The sequence below is a fragment of the Bufo bufo genome, chromosome 6 (genome assembly GCF_905171765.1).
Source record: "Bufo bufo chromosome 6, aBufBuf1.1, whole genome shotgun sequence".
Taxonomy (NCBI): Eukaryota; Metazoa; Chordata; class Amphibia; order Anura; family Bufonidae; genus Bufo; species Bufo bufo.
The window spans coordinates 316,922,093-316,943,513 of NC_053394.1; the positions used below are offsets into that span (position 1 = coordinate 316,922,093).

Consider the following 21,421-nt stretch of genomic DNA (forward strand, 5'->3'; position numbering starts at 1 on the left):
CAGCCCCATTCACTGGAATGGGACTGAGCTGCACCTTGACCAAGTGACCGATGAACGTCACTGGCCTGCAAAGAGGCCACAGCACCTACTGGAGCTGATCAGCAGGGTGTCATAAGTTGGATAACCCCTTTAAACATGGGTATAACTTAACAATTGCTAATAATAAATAGTAATAATGCAGATGAATGACTCTTTACAACCTACATTAGGGATGGGGAAATACAAAGTACCTGTTCATTCAGGGCATCAGTTGGTTCCAGCTCATTAAACCCCATTAGATTAGATGTCCAATCTAGAGATATTTAAACAAATCACTGCAGGAAACATTATATTTAGCCCTAAGTAAAAAGAAAGAGATCAATTCAGAGTTTTCAAATAAATCTCTAATCAATCTACGTGTAAAATACCAAAGGTAGACCAAGATTTCAAATGGACAACTTTATTCATATTAAATTCAAATTAAAAATATATATACAGTGCTGCCCATAATTATTCATACCCCTGGCAAATTTTGACTTAAAGTTGCTTTTATTCAACCAGCAAGTAATTTTTTGACTGGAAATGACATAGGTGTCTCCCAAAAGATAAAAAGACGATGTACAAGAGGCATTATTGTGGGGAAAAAAAACATTTATCAGCTTTTATTTACATTTGAGCAAAAAAATACAAGATGTTCCGCACTGTGGAAAATCTCAGAGGACGTGGTCGGAAGCCAAAAGTGACACCTGTGCTGGCCAGGAGGATAATTAGAGAGGTGAAAAAGAATCCAAGGATCACCACCAAGGCCATCCTGGTGAATCTGGGCTCTGCTAGTGGCAATGTCTCAAGGCAGACAATCCAACGGACACTGCAGACTGCAGGGTTCCACAGATGCAGACCAGGCACACAAAAGCTCGCTTGGCCTTTGCAAAAGCTCATCTGGACAAAGAAGAAGACTTCTGGTCTTCTGTGGTATGGTCAGATGAAACAAAAATTTTATTGTTTGGTCACAATGATGTTTCCTTCATTTGGCGTAAAAAAGGAGAAGCCTTCAACCCAAAGAACACCATCCCCACTGTCAAACATGGTGGTGGGACCCTAATGCTTTGGGGGCGGGGGGGAGGGTTCAGCCAATGGACCAGGGAACCTAATCACAGTAAACGGCACCATGAAAAAAGAGCAATACATGAGGATTCTCAACGACAAAATCAGGCAGTCTGCAGAGAAACTTGGCCTTGGGCACTAGTGGACATTTCAGCATGACAATGACCCAAAACACACAGCAAAAGTGGTGAAGAAATGGTTAGCAGACAACAACATTAACGTTTTGGAGTCCAGACTTGAATTCAATTGAGAATCTGTGGAGGGAGCTAAAGATCAGGGTGATGGCAAAAAGACCCTCCAACCTGAAAGATTTGGAGCTCATTGCTAAAGATGAATGGGCAAAAATACCTGTGGAGACATGCAAAAGGAAGCGTTTGATTGCTGTAATAGCCAATAAAGGCTTTTCTATTGATTATTGAGAAGGGTATGAATAATTTTGGACTGGACACTTTTTGCTCAAATGTAAATAAGAGCTGAGAAATGTTTTTTTTCCACAATAATCCCTCTTGTACATCGTCTAATTATCTTTTGGGAGACACCTATGTCATTTCCCATCAAAAAATTACTTGCTGGTTGAATAAAAGTAACTAAGTCAAAATTTGCCAGGGGTATGAATAATTTTGGGCAGCATTGTATATAAAATAAAAAAAAAGAGTGGAGAACTCCATTATAAGATGCGAAGAAATGAAAACTGTCAGCATGTGATTTTATAGGACAGCGTTCAAAAATAAACTGAATCTCTTTATCTTATTAAATAATTAAATTATTATAGTATAAAATACTTTTTTATCTGCATAGGATTAAAACCAAGGGCCTCAATGAACATCATCTACTTTCCTATTTCGAAGCTTGCACGTTAATAATGAATAAAACTGCTCATGTAATCTTTTACAGAAATAACCATAAACTGTATATAAAATACATAATAAAAAGTGAGCAGTTTAGATTTCCATTTTATATATTAAATTTGGACATTTTAGAGGACTACAGCAGGTATATTTTAATAAAATAAAAAGAAAAATGTCTTTGGAATCAAGCATTTTAATAAACATACATGGCCTGTTAGCTGCCGATCTTACTGTACATAATATATACATACAAAGCTATATAAAAATAAATATATATATATATATATATAAATGTAAGTAAAACATATGTTACCTATATAATTAAAGCATAAGAAATATTTTTTTAGCTATAATCCTTGAACTGCCAAAAAAAAACAAGGTGTAATTGTTGTACTTTTATATACATATTTACACCTGTACATTTTTATCTCTGCCTTTAAGAAGGAAATAAGTCATTTTTTGTAATATTAGGTGACCATATTATTTTCTTTGTTTTTTGTACAACATCTATTATGATTCCAGCTCTTTTTTAAGTTATTTGTTCTTTTGCTTCCCCTTTTGTGGTACACAATTTGTCCTTTTTATTTTGAGATTTTATAAAAATATTTAAATTTAATATATCTGAAATGCTGCTAGTGCGTTACATATAACAGGGTCATATTTAAGGATTGTAAAATGAATTAACACCAGGGGATTTCAGAGATACCATTGCCTTAATTACACTCTGAACTCTGGCTTGGTGCCTGGCCTCTTAATCATCTTTTAGTACAAATCCTTGCTCCAGTATACATAATAATAGTACTCCTAGTATTAGGGAAACTAAAGCCCCCTGATTAATAGTCACTTGGTTATTTTGCTCTTTTTATACTATCTTTTGCATAATCATCATTTTAAAATTGCAGCAGTTCATGACATTGGCCATTTTAAGCGAGCCACAGATGTCAATATTCTGATGCTTTTGTTTTTTACAATCAGGACGCCAGGGTCGTAGGCATAGATATTTTGTATGATACTCATTCAATTGTTGAGAAATGTCTCATCTTTCCCTTACTACACTTATCATTTTAGATGACAGATAAAGCTTCAATCTTAGGGGTTACTTACTAACAGCTGAGAATTAAAGGGGTTGACCTAGGATATGCCATCAATGTCAGATAGATGCGGGTTCCACCTCTGGAACCCATTCCAATATGGAGAATAGGGCCGCCGAAGTGAAGGAGAGCACACCATGCATGAGCGGTGCCGGTGTGCTCTCTATTCACTGCTATGGGAGTTCTGAAAATAGCAGAGCGAGCGCACTGGACTATTTTTGGAAGTCCCATAGTGGTAAATGGAGATTTAACCAAGACAATAAAGTAAGGGGGCACACCACATAGAGTAAATGAGTGCACACCACGGCGTCAACACATGACTATGCAATAATAGAAGAAAAAGAAACGCGGCATATTCAGGCTGCACATCCGATAATTAAAATGAATTGCTAATAATAAACAAAAAAGCCCCAAAAGTTTAAACATTGTATACAATAGTAACATTGTGTTTGGATCAGAAAATAAGTCCAAAACACATACCCACAGACACCTAGTTCAAATATAAGAACAGGAAAAAGACCGCCAAATACATATGCAGTTCATGAGTGTGGCATCAAAGATAACACAAGATACTTATCAAAATAGAGCAAGAGACGATCATGGTGTGCGGGTAATTCCCCCCCCCCCCCACCACCACGCGTATCACCAGACTAAACTGGCTTCCTCAGGGGTACATGAAACAGGGCTAGTAGGCACATTAGGAAGCCAGTTTAGTCTACTATTACTATTGTATACAATGTTTTAACTTTTTGGGCTTTTTTGTTTATCAATAAATTATTCATTTTAATTTTCGGATGTGCAGCCTGAATATGCGGCATTTCTTTTTCTCCTATTATTGCATAGTGGTGAATGGAGAGCACAACACACACCACTTTTCCATTCACTGCTATGGGGCTGCTGGAAATAGATGAGCCATCTAATAGTGGTGAATGGTGATGATGATCTTGATATCTTTGGCCAGCATTTTGTTTAAATTAAACTCTAGTCTATAAAATGTGGCAGAAACCAATTATTATTATTTACCAAAATTAGAACATGGAGCCAGTCAGTGAAAAATGAAATAATATTATATTGATTTACTAAAATGAGCCTAAATAGAGACATCTGTTACATTGTTTACATGTTAAGACACCCAAATACGATATATTGATGTAGTCATTCTTGGCAGTTTGGGTTGATATTATTACATTTAGGTTGTCTTCACATGTGGCAGATTTTGTTGCAGAAAAGTTTGCAATTAAAAATCTGTTCCATTCATTTGCATTTTGTCAAAGCCTCGGTGTTGTGCGCCGTGACACTTTGCCGTGCATGCTGGTTGCCAGGGGCAACACCTTGTTGTCCCAGCATGTATGTGCTTTGCTCCCCCTCTCCTGGTTCCTCGTCTGTCTGATGCTGGAGGGGTTAACTTCCTGGCTGGGTGTGGCCACTTTGTTTTTATCACCTGTGGCTTCCAGGCTGGAGTCAGTTTACTCCAGCCTTTGTTGGTTCTGGAACTTGCTCCTGTCCTGGATGTTTTATCTGCCCAGTCCTTGAGGGCCACCTAGTGGTACATCGATGTCTCCCCGTGGTCATCCCGTTGTCTACCTTCCCTTCTCTACCCTTGCATATGTTTGGTGATGTTTATGTATGGGTGGTTGTTGTCTTGTCTAGTGGTTGTTACATGTCTGGTCTGTTGGTATCTGTAGTCCAGCATGTTTTCTAGACAAAAGTTTGCTAGACATGTTCCCTGTGTGTTGTTTCTCCGGAAGAGGGTGTCAGGGTTCCCCAGAGGGGGTCCTACAAGTCTATATGCTGCTCTGCCTGGTGCCGACATGCATCCTGTTTGCATGGGGGTTTCTAGGCAGTAACTGGTGTGCTGGATACCTGGGATTTTTGGACATTTGAAAATCTGGATTGCACTAATTGGCTTCAAAAGCTCTTAGACATGGTATACAAAGGGAATTTTTCATTTGGATCGGAGAAGCCATTGTGGGTGGATCCATACATTCTTGCTCTGTCCTCGATGGTGTAATGCAGATATGGCAGATACATCCCTTCTCCCCTATTGACATATAATGGGTCTGTAAGGTTTGCTTCAACCAGCAAAATGACCCAATCATGTTCACATCCACATTTATAAAAAAAATACCTGACAGGCTGAAGACGCTTTAATATGAGTTGTTAGGGCATATGTGCTGAAATGTCTGATGTCTAGTGTTGTATTAAGTAGCAGACTCTGTTCCTAAGATTATAATGTCTTAAGTGTTATATCAAATGTGGAAGTAATAGTGTGTAATAATTACACAATCAGCCTAGTTGACCTATAGATCTAGGCTCTGCTGCTGAGAGTATGGCTATGCCAGGCCAACAGTAAATTGGCGGCTTGCCACATTATATTCTTAAGACACCTCATAGTGTGAAATATAAAAGAGTTTTGATGTACACTGACTGCACTTTATCTAGCAATTGAGAATTTTGGCTTCATTATCCAGGGTGTGCGTCCCTTGTTTTTTACGGACCTTTAGAGAGGGGATTCTGATTTGGCCCATGTTTACCTTGGGTTGTGTGAACTGATGCAGGATTCCCCATTGTCTTTTTCTATTTTCTATAGAACTAGGTCAAATCCCACATCATGTTTCCCTTCTACAAGGGATGATGGTTTTAATAAACAGTCCATGACCTTGTGCTGAATATAATGGTGTGGAATATAACGGTAACCAACACAGTGAAAATGGCCGCATTTTGATGTTTGCTACATGGTCCCCTTCTCCTTTACAATACCATTGTTAGTGCACCTTGTTCATCTTTGCACATTAGACCTGTAGCCTTAGGCTGTGTTCACACTAGCATTGTGCTCAAAATGGAAAGCATAACACATCCTTACAGAAGGATGCATTCAAGGGGTTGTCCCATGAAAAATATTCAGCACCTGGATCTGAATACTTTTGTACTGGCATGTAATAAAAAATTTAATATAGCCACTGAGTTATTCAATTTGTTTTGTTTATTTCTCTGTCCACTTCACTGAGGTGGTCGCACATGCTCAGTTCCATTCTTCAGCTGCCACCAGTCCTATCTACTCTTAGAAACTGTGTGAGGGAGAGAAGTACTGTAGAAAGGACATTACCTCTGAGAAAGAACATGCCCCCTGAGCTGCCAGTCTGGACAAAATCCAGCAGAGCAATGAAAGAGGAGAGGTCTGGATCCATGTGAGGTACAGGAATGATCTTAGCTTTGTTAGAAAAAGACTGTACTATATTATGATTTGGATTTTTTTTATATTAATCATGGAGTAACCCCTTTAAATACTTTCTTTGAGGGTCAGACTGGCCCACTGCCCGTTAGTAGGTCCAATAATGGGCCAATAGAGCAGCAGAAGACAACCCTAGAGCTGACCTTAGAGCCAGTGTCTTGTCATTAGGGTCTCTTTCTTTTGAGATGGTTTATAAATAACCTTTTAGACTTTATTGGTGATATGTCCTTTATGTACAACGATACCAACTAACTGTATAATTTATTTAACAAAGGACATATTCTTTATAGACTAAGGGTGGATCCTCAGAACTATCCCCTCTCCTAGGCCCAGGGAACCTCATTCTGACATTGCTTTGCTCAATTGATTTCAATGCTACAAATGATAGAATGTCAGGAATGTTCTGGCCCTATAAAAACGAAACACCTGAAGAAGGGGCATTTGCCATCAGAAAAATCCCATTATGATCAAAAAAGTTTTAATGACTACATTTCCATAAATTTTCATGTGAAAACATTGAAATAATAATAAATAAATAATAAAATAAGAAAGTGCTAGTGTGAACAGATCCTTAAACGCTACCTACTCAAATTTTCCCTGCTTTCTTATATCACGTTGCCCAAAAGGGTTTCCATTTTAAGTTACTTGTCGCATTGTATTGCGTATGTATGACAGACGTAAGAAAAATCCATGCTAATTTTATTCTTATTTTGCCATGATCAATTTACATCTTGAAAGTAAGCTGTTGTCGTGATGGTTGACGCTTTAGATTGTAAGCTCTCAAGGGCAGGGATAGCCCATCTGTATGTGTCTGGTAATGCATATCCTTTGTTACTCAATGATAAGTGGGCACTAGAGAAATCTGGAAGTAGTAGTGGAGGGTACAAGGAAAATTGGTAACTGGCAGCTGCTTATTTCTTACTAAGCCAATGACCGATGTGTACTCAGGGAGACCCGTATAAGACAGATGGACTTAGTATTTGGCAGTTTGATATGCTGCTTTATATTTTGTGTGCCTCTCTGTAAGAGTAATACATATAGAAGCCCACTCATCATATATGTGACATGGGAGTTTGATTTCTTATTGGCATTTGCATTGAAATTTGTGACACAGTTTGGACAGTATGACTTCAGTACATTCTCATCTTGTTTTTACTTTTTGGACAAATAATTTTATGAATAAAATGTAGAACAAAATTGTTTGTGATGTTTGTTTCGCATTTGGAATGAGCTAATGGAGGACATTTGTCTGGTGTTAGTCACTCTCGTAATCTTTGTAATTATTTATGGCCAAAAGTAAATGGACATTGCTTTGGCCATTTCAGCCACACCCATTACTAATGGACAGAAAATGACAAAGTGCATGACTATGCAATCTCAATAGACGAATGTTAATAGGAGAATGGGTCCTGCTGAAGAGCTTAGTGACCTTCAGCATGATGTTTAGGATGCCTCTTGATCATTTCCTCAAGCCTCCACCCTACAAAAGCTGCAAGAGCAACAAAGGTTCAGTTGTGAAGAGGACACTTCATTATATGACTTCATGGATTGGGTCTCTTTGGTTGAGGAACAACATACAAATCATGAGCAATGTGAAGCAGAAAGGGTGGAACACTGGCCGAAGGCACTTTTTACAGGGGAACAGGCCGACAAGGTGTATGTGGGCATCCCTACTTTCTATCAGCTAAGCTGAGCGTGCATGTATATGGGGGAGTCGGAAGGAATAGCTGTCAGTCAGAAAAACATAAACAGCTCTCTAAGTTTTGTGACCACCTTAAAACACATTGCCACTGGTTCCAGTTAAAGGGGTATTCCAGCCAATGTGAATGGAAAGGTGGCTACACATGAACCTCTTTCTGTTCACCTCTGTGGGACTTCCAAAACGAGGCCAGTATGCTCACTTGGCTATTTTCAGGACCCCATAGAAGTGAATAGAGAGAGCGGCCACATTCACCATGACCATAAGACGGTGTCCTGATCTCAAGATAGGTGTGGATCCCACCTCTGAATATGCCATAAATGTTGAGACTTGAACACCCCTTTGAAAGGGTTTTCCAAGAGTAAAATATGTATGACCTATCCTCAGGATAGGTTATCAGTATCTGACCATGGGGGTCCGACGCCCGGTACCCCTGCCATTCAGCTGTTTGAAAAGGCTTCTTCCTAGGTTAGTGATGTCACTTTCATTGGTATGGCTTTTGTGCAGCTCAGTCCCATTCAAGTGAATGGACCCGAGCTGCAATGTCAAGCACAACCTCTATACATTGTACAGTGCTGTGCTTGGTATGCTTTAAAATGGCTACAGTGCTTATCTGAGTGATCTGGACCTTTCAAACAGCTGACTGGCGGGGGTCAGATCCTCACCCATCAGATTTTGATCACCTATCCTAAGGTTCCATTCACATGGAGTCTTTTGTCACCGGAATTTGGTGCAGATTCAGTGCCTAAAAGCTGTCAGCAGCCATGCGGAATCTGCCTCTCATTGTTTTAAATTGGAGTCTGCACTGCAGTTCATGTGGCCATGGTTTATCATTTAGAGAGCTCCAAGAAAGGACATGTCCATTCTTGGTGTGTTGTCCAGAGGGATGCTGATGGAAACCAGGGTTGGTGTCTGCCTCTGGTTGAGATCCATTCAATGGGAATTTACTGAAAATGAGGATATATACATTGGGGGTAAATGCAAATATGTCACTGAAGAGAGACCCACTCTAAAACATAACTTTTATAGGTCCATAACAACCCACATTGAATCTCAAACTGAACATTTAAAGATAAAGAGTAGTCAAAGGGACCCTAAGTGGGACAGATAAACAGATGCCACCGTAAGGGGCTGTCATAATGATAACTCACGATTAGATGATACCAACGCGTTCTGGTCACTCACAATACGTACTGCTGCCAACCAATTTTTCTCATCCCTACATTGGGTTGCACTCCAATATTCTGGTGCATTTAATGTCAATATCTGTTTTCAGGGGATACTTGCCCTATAGCTCACAGGAAATCCTGCCTAAAAGCGGAGTAATTGCCCCAAAAGAGACGGCCCCACTTATCGTTGGCTGTCCCTACACTAGCTGATCCCTTCGTATAAATCTTGCCCCAATCCTGTCCCAATGCGCTTCCCCTATAAAATAATATATAGATTCTTCAGGAGACAAAGTAAATGATGCCCAATAGCTTAGCTGATAATTGGTGTGTGCCATGAAAAGTCGCAGTTTGTAAACCAAAATTCTCAGAAGTCATGACTATTTCTGGCACAATTTATACCAAAAACTCCTGTAACCTGCATAGTAAATGTGGGCCTGTGTTCGGATATTAGGACTGGTAGAAACATCCATGCTATAATTAAAGGAGTATTCTGTTTTCATCAAATAATTGTTGACTCGTGGTTTACAACATCTCTGCTGGCTGTCATTCCACTGTAACCTTCCTTGTTTACTTCCAGTGAATAAAAATGTGTCCTGGAAGTAAACAAGGAAGGTTACAGTGGAATGACAGCCAGCAGAGATGTCTTAAACCACGAGTCAACACTTATTTGATGAAAACAGAATACTCCTTTAATTATAGCATGGATGTTTCTACCAGTCCGGTGAAGGACTTGTTACAGTACAGTTATCAGTGATGTGTCTTCTTATGAATTGAGCAACTTTGTGTCCGTCACATGACCGGAACAGCAGATTTGTATCCCCTGGAAGAAATCAAGGGATACTATATATTAAAAATGTAATAACTTTTCATTATATCTGAAAAATAACATTTATTTAGTGAAAAAGAAAAATTTAACGAATGATTAGGAAAATTATGCTTCAGAGCCGCACTCTGGATTTTACACTGTAGGAAATTCTGAGTTAAAGAGGACCTGTCACCACTCCTGACATGCCTGTTTTAATAGCTTCATGCATTCCCCATGTAATAACATATCTGGGGCATCTATTCTTATGTCTCTATGTTGTGCCATTCCTGTATTGTTTCTACTAGAAGTTATGAATGAATTGCTAGCAGTCTGCAGTAAAGTTACAGAGGGGAGGTAACCAGTTGGGTGGTGTCCCTGCACAGTCTGAAAATGGCAGCACTGATTGGATAGAGTGAGTCTGTGCAGGTACACACCCCCAACTGGTTACTGCCCCCTCTGTACCCTTACTGCAGACTGCTAGCAATTCATTCATAACTTCTAGTAGAAATAATAAAGGAATGGCACAACATACAGACATAAGAACAGCTGCGGTCCCAAGCAAGGGACTACATCAAATCAGTTTAGGGGGTAGATGTAGTTCTCAACCCGCAACAATGCATTTTACAGTTTATCCCTGTAGACCAGGCGGGAAGAGAGGGAAACGGGGTATCCGAAAAAGGAGTTCATATAGTACTCATGTCAATCAAGAAAGCGATTTTAAGACACTGGCTCCAAAGTGAGACTCCTTTATGGGAGGAGGTGCTGGGTATCCTGAAACATATGCTTCTCATGGAAAGATTGGAGATGGAGAGGTACAAAGAAAAGTCCATAGGCAAATTTGTCAAGAAATTGAGACAGTTTATTGAAGCATCACTAACAGACACAGAAATTCGGGAGCTGATGTCTCCCTTCACACAAACAAAATGGTATCTGGAGGCCCAAATGGGAGGGAAATTGGGTAAACTGGAAATCTAGGATATCAGGGCGATATGGCGAATACTAGGAGGCATGAATCCTCATTCTGGAGGAGGAACTGTTCTGTCCAGCAGTACACACACAACTCATTTATTTGAATAGGCCTTGTGAAATGCCTAGTTCCCCAGTGGTGGCGCTGCAGGGAAATCAAACACTCACTGTCAGGGTTCCCCAAAGATTACAGCTGACCACTAGGAGTCCTAGCTGGGGGACACTTTACAATGTTCCTATTGTCAAGGGACTCCTCTAACATGTAGTTATTTTTCTAAACGGAGCACCACCACCCACCCTGCCCCTGGGTTTTATACGCGCCCAGATTATTATGTTATGGGATGTCAGGCTGTGTAGAGATACCTCTTATTAAAAAAAGGTAATATCAGGGGAGAGGACAGGTTCAATGTCATCCACCTGAAAAAAAGTGATAGTGTTAGGTAACCAAAATTCTTCTCTGTATATTAGTTTGGCCCAGATCTTCGAAAAGGTCTGAAGTTGTAACCATGGATGAAAAAACGATTGTGTTTTATTGGGTAACATCCAACATGTAGCTACTATTACCTCCAGCAGCATCCTACCATAATATATCTAAGGGCCCATTTACATGATCAGATTATCAGATAATCATCAGGTATGAATGTTTATACAACACTCATTCCCTATAACTGGTCTGTGTAAATGTACCGCCAAACACCTGAAAAATGGGCAAACCGTTAATGTGGCACATAAAATCATCGTTTGCCAGAAGCACATCTCCTTGTGTAAACAGTGAAACTGTACGAGGACGAACAATCTCAGTAACGATCATTCATCCCCATACACAGAGGATGATTGCTGCATGTTAATACAGCTGAAAGTTCAGGCAATTATCGGGAACAAATGGTTCATTCCTGATCATTGCCCCTTGTATACGCCCATGTAAATGGACCCTAAGTCGCTTTGATGACATCGTACTCGGTGGAGTCACCACACCTGTAGACAGTGTGATAAATCCTGTAGCTTCACTTATACACTTTCCCAGGACTTCAAGCTTACATCATTTCATTGCCTGTTTCTTAATCTGCATCGCTGAGATTAGAGATGAGCGAATCGAATCCCACGAAGTGGAATTCAATCCAAATTTCAGGATAAATTCGATTTCACCTCGAAGCCGAATTTCCTCGTGCTTCGTGTTAGCGAATCAATTTGACCCAAAATAGTGTTAAAAACAAAAAATTCTTGCTTACCCCCTCCATTTGCTCACAACAGGCCGCAAGCCGCCATCTTGATTAAAGATCTCAGCCGAAATTCCATGAGTGGTGACGTATGACGTCACCACACCGGCCGACGTGATGACGTAATCTCGCACCGCGCGTGATTTCGCGCCAGATCTTCAAGCAAGATGGCAGCGGCCGACCCGTCGCGAGCAAATGGAGGGAGTAAGTTTGATAGAATTTTTTTTTATGTTAATTTGACACTGTTTTTAAACTAAGATGCCGCAATCATGTATGAACGTGGCATCTGAGGGGTACAATGACGGGAGCAGCTCTATCGCAACTCCCTGTCATTGCACCCGCTACTTACAAAAAAATGCATTTTGTGACAAAGTAATTTGTCACAAAGCAAATTGTTTTGTTAAATTCGTCGAGTCAGCCAAATCTAACTTTTCATAAATTCGCTCATCTCTAGCTGAGGTGATCATGTTATCATTATTACTGCCATCCCCCCATCTCCATACATAAGACCGGAGACCTTGTGTTACCTCAGGTCTGAAATGACTGCAGTACTTGTACAGGACCATTGTGCGGCTCTTATGAAAATGGAATGCATAATGAATTAATGTGGTCAGGGACTTGGAAATTGTCTGATTACATTGCACTTAGCACATAAGTAGCCATCATATCCATGTGTCTTCTTTGTATAAACTGAGGCTTAGCAGGAGGCTGAGTACCTGTGCTGAACACCACAAAAGCCGTCATGCTTCTGGCATCTGTATGCTATCCTCACTATAGGCCTCTTTCACATATCGGTGAATCACAGACGTGTGCTCTACATGGTCTCCACGGACCGCTCATGTATTTAGTGAGTTTAATGTGTGTATTCACACATCAGTGGTTTTCCACAGATGGTGGGTGCGTGGTGATACCACAGAAGCCTACCCTTTTTTTCCCATATTTATGGATCCCTCAGGCACAGTCTAGGGGTCCGTGAAAACCACAGACACGGATTCTATCCGTGTTGTTTCTGTGATTTTCACAGATCATTGCTAGAAGATGCTCTGGAAATTAATTTTCAGACAAGCAGTGTCCGTGGAATACAGATGACACATGGAGGACAAAAAATGGACACACGGACCAAACACGGATGTTATCCTTGGACATTAATGTGTGAAAGAGGCCTAACAATGGCTGATTTGGTAGTCACCAAAACATACAGTACCAGCTGTCACTGTACATTACTGCTTGCTTGGCTCCCTCGCTGTAATCATCTGGTTTGACGCCGCCTGCAGCCATTCACTGGCCATGGCGGTGACTGGCTCCCTTTATATTATGACAAATGGTTACATGACGCAAGATGATCCGGTCTCCGCCACAGCAAGTAATTGGCTGCAGGTGGCGTCAAACCGGATGCGGGAGTGGCGGAAAGCCAGCACCGGGAAGCAGATAAGTAAGCTTCCCTTTACCGGTCCGGCCAAAGGGGGAGGATTTGCAACCCCCCCACCCCCACCCCACTCCGTCCTTCCGCCTCATGCACAACCCTTTAAGAAATTTGCAAGAGTGCGTGGGATAATGATAATGACTTTACCTGTCTTATAATACGCCAGCCGCCTCAGACATTTATTGAAGCACAATATTTATATGAAATATAAAGACCTGTCATCACAGAAATAGACCAAATAGGTGTTATCTAGAATTATATCACCTCCCAACTGAAATTTCAAAAATAATTTGAAATGCTTCTGGGTCTCAATGATAAATGGCGGATATTCCCTCTTCCATCTTTACCTTCGATATCAAATGATAGATGGTTGTATCCGTGACATGTGGCTATAGTGTGACTGATTATAACATTACTCATACTTTGCAAATGAAAGGTAACCACATAGGTGAATATTATTTCATGTTGCAAAATATAAAATGATTAATATTGTTGTAAGCGATTACTAGTATTCAGTTATTGCTCATCTCATGGATGGCTGCAGTGGTTTAATCAGCAATGCCCATTCCCCCGCTTTGCACATTATAGGTGTGCTAAATATTTCTAGTCGGGTTATCAAGGTGCCTCCTTCCACGTGGACTTCCAACTGGGTGCATATGTGGATCTCACATGAAACGGCCTTGCCCCAATGAGACGCCAATTATTGATATTGACAGCAGTGTACACAGATATCATAGAGCCCCATAGCAAAACTTAATATGGCCCACCTCATTGAGATTTCTGATTAATTTAACTATTTCAATCTTAAATTTTTTTAATTAAAGTTCAGCTTTTGACAGCTATTAGCTAGAATAGAGAGGGGCTGTAAGTCTCAACCTAGAGAACCTGACATATGGCTGCATTACACAGACCGACCATTGATTTCAAAGTGAATGTGTATCGCCTTGTTTCCTCCTGTAGCAGACAGTGAACACTTGTTGCCACGTTCCTATTCAGATTAGAGTTGATCACTGGGGTGTCAGCAGCAGGACACCCAGCCTATAATCAGCTTTTGGGCTATGGTATAGTATGACAAAAAGGGATTAACCAGCGTTGACAAGCCCTTCACATTCGAGAGTTGTCAGTAACTAAAACCTTGTGGTCAAGTTGTCAAATGCAATAAAAGCAATGAAGATATTTTCCATTTCAGTCTATGTCTATTTAATGTAATTAAATGTTAGACAGATGGTAAGATAACTCAAGACTTCCTAAAACTAATGTCATTGTCTTTATTTTTCAAGGTACAACCAGTTTCACCCATACCCCCACTGAATAGTCAGTCAAGTGCCATCTCTAATGGTAAGTTTGTAAGTCATTTGTAGTCCAGCGACCTTATATTTACAGTACCAAAAAATGATTTCTTCCATTGAACATCATCCTATATCTTTTTGGTCAATTCACAGAGGCTCAACCAAAGGTTGTAGGGAGATTTCAAGTAACGACTACGAAAGACCCTGCTGAGAATGACAAAGCATGGAACCTAAGCAGCAGTCCTGAGACATCAGACACCACCCCTGAGCAGTATGAGACAGCATCCTCTGATACAGACTTCAGCACAGATGAAGAGACAGAAGGAAATTTCTCAGAGCCTGAGAGACTTACTCCTAACGTTAACACAGCAGCATGGGACAAGCCACTCAGTTGCTCAGAATCTGACACCTGCAGCCAGGGTCAGGGCGATTGCTGTGATGACAGGGAAGACATCACCCCAGTGAGTAATGATGTGGAGACCACAGATGTCTGTGCTTGCGTCTTCAACAACAATATTATAACCCAAGATGGCTGCCCTGATAACTCCATCAATGAAGGCCTTAACCAAAATGGCAGCATTATGAATGGAGAAAACTCTGTGGACAGTAGTAAAGCAATAGAATGTGTTGGGAAGGATGTAGACACCAGGTCTTCTAGCGGGGACGAGAACATGGAGAAGACACCTCAGCAGATCTCCACAGTCCAGGTGTGGCTGCACTACACGAGAGGTATCTCCAACCTCAGCAGTGATGACACAGAGAGTGAAGATGAGGAGATATTTGAGGAGCTTCAGCAACTTAGACAGAAGTAAGTTTCACTTAAATGCTAATTTAGCATCTTAGAAAACCAAATGAAACGTGGGCATACCATGTGTGCAATATGGAGGGCAGCCTATTGCTACCTTAAAAAAAAAGATAACAGTGGTTCCTGCTCTCTATTAGGGTTAGTTTTTTTCTGTCCATGTGTCAAAGTTACTTGTGGGTTAGTACAGTGATGAACGATTTTCTGAAAAGCTATGAATGAGGTGGTCTATGGCTAGAAATTTTATGAAATCAAATTAACAATTGGAAGTGAAGGAGCATGTAAAACATGCATGTAAAACATTATTGAACATCGGTCCTCTGGCATTGGTATCTGCCCCTAGGTAAGCTACTGTGATGTCACAGATCTGTTTGATTGTGGCAATTATGACACTACAAGTGGGTTTCAGATAAGTGACATTACAAATATGTATCACTAGAGGAAGCTGATGTGACATCACAACTAGGTAAGCTACTGTGATGTCATAAGAGAATTTCCGATTTCAGAAGTACCTGTGACAGCATTACTCTCTCTATGTCAAGTAAGCTTCTATGACATCATAGACTAGTTTCAGTCAGGAAAGCCACCATCACAACAGTGTTTCTATCAGTTAATCTGCTGTGACGTCATCACAAGTGGGTTTCAGTCAGGTTAGCTACTGTGACATCATCATCATCACCTCTTTGAGAATTATAGGCATTGGAGGTTCTTCATGGGTTCTCTGGGTCTTGTTTTGTTGAGTTTTTGTCTTTAACATAATAGTAATTGGTGATAACTAAAATGTTATGCATGTACTTTACAGTAATAATTTACTAATTAGGTTATAATAAACATGGAAACATATTATATGTAAATTAGGGAACCATTCTAGCTATAATCTGACGTCCTTTATTCTGTGGCCTGCAGACACATGTCTGAAGTGCAGCTATTACAAGCGCTGCAGAAGAAAGAGATTGAAGAGCTGTATTATAGGATGGGAAAAGTGCCTCCACCAGGAATCGTCTCTCCAGCGGCCATGCTCTCCAGCAGACAAAGGCGACTTTCTAAGAGTAGCTTCAACCCATCGAGAAGAAATAGCTTGCAAAGGTTGGAGCTTCTCCCAGCAACTGGTAAGCTCTCATACCAGGCATATATTTTTCCACATTGTTTCTTTTTTCACACAATATAGATAAGGTATGTTTTAGAAGCTGCTCTAATGTATGTAAAATTGCATCTGCAGTTTACTATAGAAAAAAAATCATATTCCTCATACTTCCTTAAATATTTCCCAACAGTACACTCCATACTCTTTTTTGGGGGTGTTAGTACCACTATTGAGCTTGATAGCCCATGTGTGCAATGGTAAGCCTCAGTCTCAACTTCAAAATTTGGCATGACAATGATATGCATAATAGAATAAGGTGGCTTTAGCCATTAAACCAGGGGTGTACAGCCTTTTCCGGTCCAAGGGCCACATTGCCATATTGGACCACTCCCAAAGTCCGCAGTAAAACTAAAATAAAGGATTAAAAAAAGTTAACATAAAAACTTGATTTAATCAATATAATTTTTCTGATGGCACACCTAAATATGTTTTTTTGGCCTTTTGTAATCAAGTAATGCACATTATTACTTATCATATCAACAGGAATTAGGAAGAATTCACTTGGAGGAAGCAGTACAGGGTCACAGGATCAGCGTCCAAGCAAAGGAGTCATATTTACAGGGGATGTAACAAGAATGGTGAGTAAATTAAAGTGTTGTAAGTTATCCTATTCAGCTACATACTTCAGACAACTTTGGTAAAACATCATTTAAAATGCATTTCTGACGTGATTGGTACGTACTCTTTAAGTACAGTTCAGAACTTCCTAAAGGCTCACGCACATGACTGTATGTATTTTGCGGTCCGCAAAACACAGATCCCCAAAAATACGGATGACGTCCATGTGCATTCCGTATTTTGTGGAACGGAACAGCTGGCCCCTAATAGAACTGTCCTATCCTTGTCTGTAATCCGGACAATAATAGGACATGTTCTATTTTTTTGCGGAACGGACATACGGAAACGGGATGCACACAGAGTGTGCGGACCCATTGAAATTAATGGTCCCGCATACAGTCCGCAAAAAAACCAGAACGGGCACGGAAAGAAAACACGTTTGTGGGCATGAGCCCTAACACAACTTTCTAATGGAAGTTTACCTGTTGTCCGGAATGTTGTCTGATTTCGAGTGAGGGTACGGACACTTGGTCAGGTTTATGCATGCAGTTTTGGAAGCTGAAACCTGCAGTGAATTAAAAAAAGATGTGGTTTCTGTCCTTTATAGTTTCTCTCCTGTTAGCACTAGGATATGCCATCAATGGGTTGATGGATGTCAGACCCTTACCGATTGCTAGAATGAAGTGGTCCCTTTGGCTGATGTTGGCTTCACTCAGCTCATCAGATTGGCCCTTTGTAGTCACAATCTGACCAGCTGTATCACTGCCAACAGTCCCGTATTTGCTAGAGTTTTCCTGAATATTCAGAGAACAATCCCAGAAAATTATAAACTGAGAATGGGAGGGCTTATATAACCTCTGCCCATAAGTGGGCAGTCCATGTGGATTTGGCTGTGTCCATGACATGTCTTAAATATCCCAAATTTACCAGCAAAAAAGAAGGTAGGTTTGCATTTAGCCTCCTCAAAAAACATACTTTCCTAGAACCACTCAACTTATTGGCAAGGGTCATTGTGCTCGGATGGCGCTGCCATTAAGATAAAAATCCATCAGCTCTCTAAAGTTCGTGAATTATGTAAAATTGAGAAAGGTCCAAGGTGGCAGGCTGAAATTTGGCTGCCGGATTTTTATACAGGTAAAACTCGAAAAATTGGAATATCGTGCAAAAGTCCATTTATTTCAGTAATGCAAATTAAAAGGAATTGCATTAATGCAGCTTAAAATTTGAATTTTGTGAAAAGGTTCAATATTCTAGGCTCAAAGTGTCACACTCTAGTCAGCTAATTAATCCATACCCCCTGAGCGAAGGGTACCTCAAAATTGTGACTTTGGGGTTACATAAGCTATAAGCCATAATCATCCAAATTATAACAAATAAAGGCTTGAAATATCTCGCTTTGCATGTAATGAGTCTATCTCATATGTTAGTTTCACCTTTTAAGTTGCATTACTGAAATAAATTAACTTTGCACGATATTCAAATTTTTCGAGTTTCCCCTGTATATGTGTCATCTGGTTCTCTGTGGGACTGCTCTATAATTTTCCTTTTATCCCCAATAACTGTCCCGGGTAAAAGGACCTGCTCTAGATGTCCCAATATCAGCATGTGCCCGTCTAAGATGCTTTCCCCTCCCAATTACCCGGCCGTGTAGATGGCAATAGCAGTGGCCCAGGACAGAAACTGCACTTGGATGTTGTGACATTGGACACCTTGAAGTTCTTTACATCCTGCCACCACTGCCATTCAGGATGTACAGTAATGAAAGTACTGTACAAAGTAAAAATTCAGTACGTTACCCCCCAAAGCAGGGAGCAAAAATAATCGTATTTCCCTTAGCAATTTGTTGGATTTTAATTGCTGTTCTGCTTGGCTGCTATAGCAGTCACAATGGTTGTTTTTCCACTGATTTTTGCATAGAAATCATTTTAATGATGTATTCTTAAGATATTAAGTACATTTACATGTGTTTCAGGTAACTACTGGAGGAATTCACAGTGATGCCTGTGATCAGGATGATAAAGGCAAAGTAAAGGTAATTTAATATTAATATTACACCAAGATCTGAGGAGGAAATTGGATTTAAATTAGAAACCCAGCTGAAATCTATTTCTGACAGATTATAGTGACCAGTGATGGTCAGTTCGCAGTGTTCACCAGCGAACACATGCGGGCTGCCATCTTTAGTAAGGTAGACTCACCCATCCGGCGATGCACAGGTAAGCCCTTACCTCTGCCTGTGCCGGGAGTCGGTCTGAAATCAAATGCAGTCACCGAGAGCAGGCAGTTCCGAGAACAGCCCGATGAAGGCCCCCGGCGGCTGTTCTCGGAACTGCCTGCTCCTGGTGACTGCATTTGATTTCAGGGCTTACCTGTGCATCGCTGGACGGGTGAGTCTACCTTACTAAAGATGGCAGCCCGCATGTGTTTGCTGGCGAACACTGCGAACTGACCATCACTGATAGTGACCTGTTAGGAGTGGTAAGAGTTATGTAAGTGGTAGTCCAACCGTATTCCAAAACTAAAGGAGCCATAGAGATTTTAGGGAAACCCATTTGCACAAATTATACCATTGATTGCAGCTTTCTCAAAATTTTCTTCTTACTTTATGTCCTTTTTTTTTTCCTACAGTAAATTCTTCAAATCACCTGAACACTTGAAGATGCAGCGATAAAGACAGACTACCTCAGCAGACCTTTGTTGTGGTCTTCTGCTATGTGATGGCCTAAGTGGTTGAGACTTGTCCTGCAAGACATCCACATTGCTTTGGAGCAACGTGCAAATATGCTAAGGACTAAATTGTGCATTATTGTAGATGAAAGAATCTGCACCTTGCCTCGATGGATAGCACCCAACAGATGGGTATCATGGACTATGGATGCCTCATGACTGCTTAATGGGATTTTCTATTTGAGAAATTAGAATGAAGATCTTATAGTTCTGTGTTCATGTTTCCAAAAGGACATAGTAAGGTTCTTCACAAGAGTCACTGCCTTGTAATGTGAGGACCTATTGGAAACAGAGCTAGGACATGTTGTTGGTTTTGGTTAGGTGTTCTCTATGAGTTCCATGACCGCGCACTTTGGACTTCTTCAGAGATGAAATCTGGGAAGTCACCTGCCAACACTTTTTGCCATTTGGCTTTGTTTCGCTTGAAGCCACGATTAACAATGAATGTGCATTATCTCTAACGCTATAGCAATACAACGTGAGATTTAGAGATCGTTGAATGTGGAAAATGTGAATGAGACTTGTAGATAATACACTTTGAAGATGAATACGAGTTGTTTTAAACTGTGTTCCTCATATCTGACAGAATGTAACGATTGTACAAAGCAAGTGAAGTGTTTCATGGTATGTTAACTATGTATGTCACTTTAAATCTCAAAGAGGGCAAAATGTGGGAGAAGTTCTTGAACATTTGCTGCTTGCATTATTGTGTTTAACTAGGAGAGGGCAGCACTGTATAATATAATGTGAAATAATACTGGTTTAATATCTGCTGATATAGCTTATATACAGTACATCATTTTTTGATTGGCATGGATCCGACACCCCAGACCCCTGCAGATCCTCCCTAGCTCTACACAGCTACTTCAGCACCTCTTCTATTGAAGTCAGTGAGAGCAGCGCTGCAGTAACCAGCTCCGTCCATTATACGGTGGACGGAGCTGTGTAGTTGCGATGCCAGACTGAAACAGCTGATTGTGGGGGTGCGGGGTGTTGGACCTCCATCTGATATTGATGGCCTATCCTGAGAATAGGCCATCAATATAAAAGCACCAGAAAACCCTTTGAATCTGGAACCTAATAATCCAGAAAGTCTAATAATGCGGCTACTATTTCAGTGTAGAACAAAAATATACGGTAATGTAGAACTTCACAAGGCTAGATATAGCCTTGACTGAGCGCTGATTGGAAAACCAAACTATAGTAGCAAGTTTAGGATTCTTCCTGTAGGTTTCCTAAGATTCCAAATATTAACATCACAAACTTATTGATGCCGCATTAAGGCCTCTTGCACACAAACGTGCGCAACGGAAGCACGGAACCCTACAGAAGCACTCCGTAGTGCTTCCGTAGGGTTCCGTGTTTCCG

At 40.6% G+C, this 21,421-nt stretch overlaps 1 protein-coding gene across 1 annotated transcript in view; it reads left to right on the forward strand.

Moving 5' to 3' along the window:
• The window catches only part of WNK4 (WNK lysine deficient protein kinase 4), a 143,443-nt gene extending 122,060 nt beyond the window's left edge, over positions 1–21,383 (forward strand). Inside the window, exons 16-21 of the mRNA XM_040435482.1 lie at positions 14,814–14,871; positions 14,976–15,630; positions 16,531–16,733; positions 17,252–17,346; positions 19,299–19,358; positions 19,955–21,383. Coding sequence (XP_040291416.1) covers positions 14,814–14,871; positions 14,976–15,630; positions 16,531–16,733; positions 17,252–17,346; positions 19,299–19,358; positions 19,955–19,957 — 1,074 coding nt within the window. The 3' untranslated portion in view covers positions 19,958–21,383. The remainder of the gene's footprint in view (positions 1–14,813; positions 14,872–14,975; positions 15,631–16,530; positions 16,734–17,251; positions 17,347–19,298; positions 19,359–19,954) is intronic.
• The last annotated feature ends 38 nt before the right edge of the window (positions 21,384–21,421 follow it).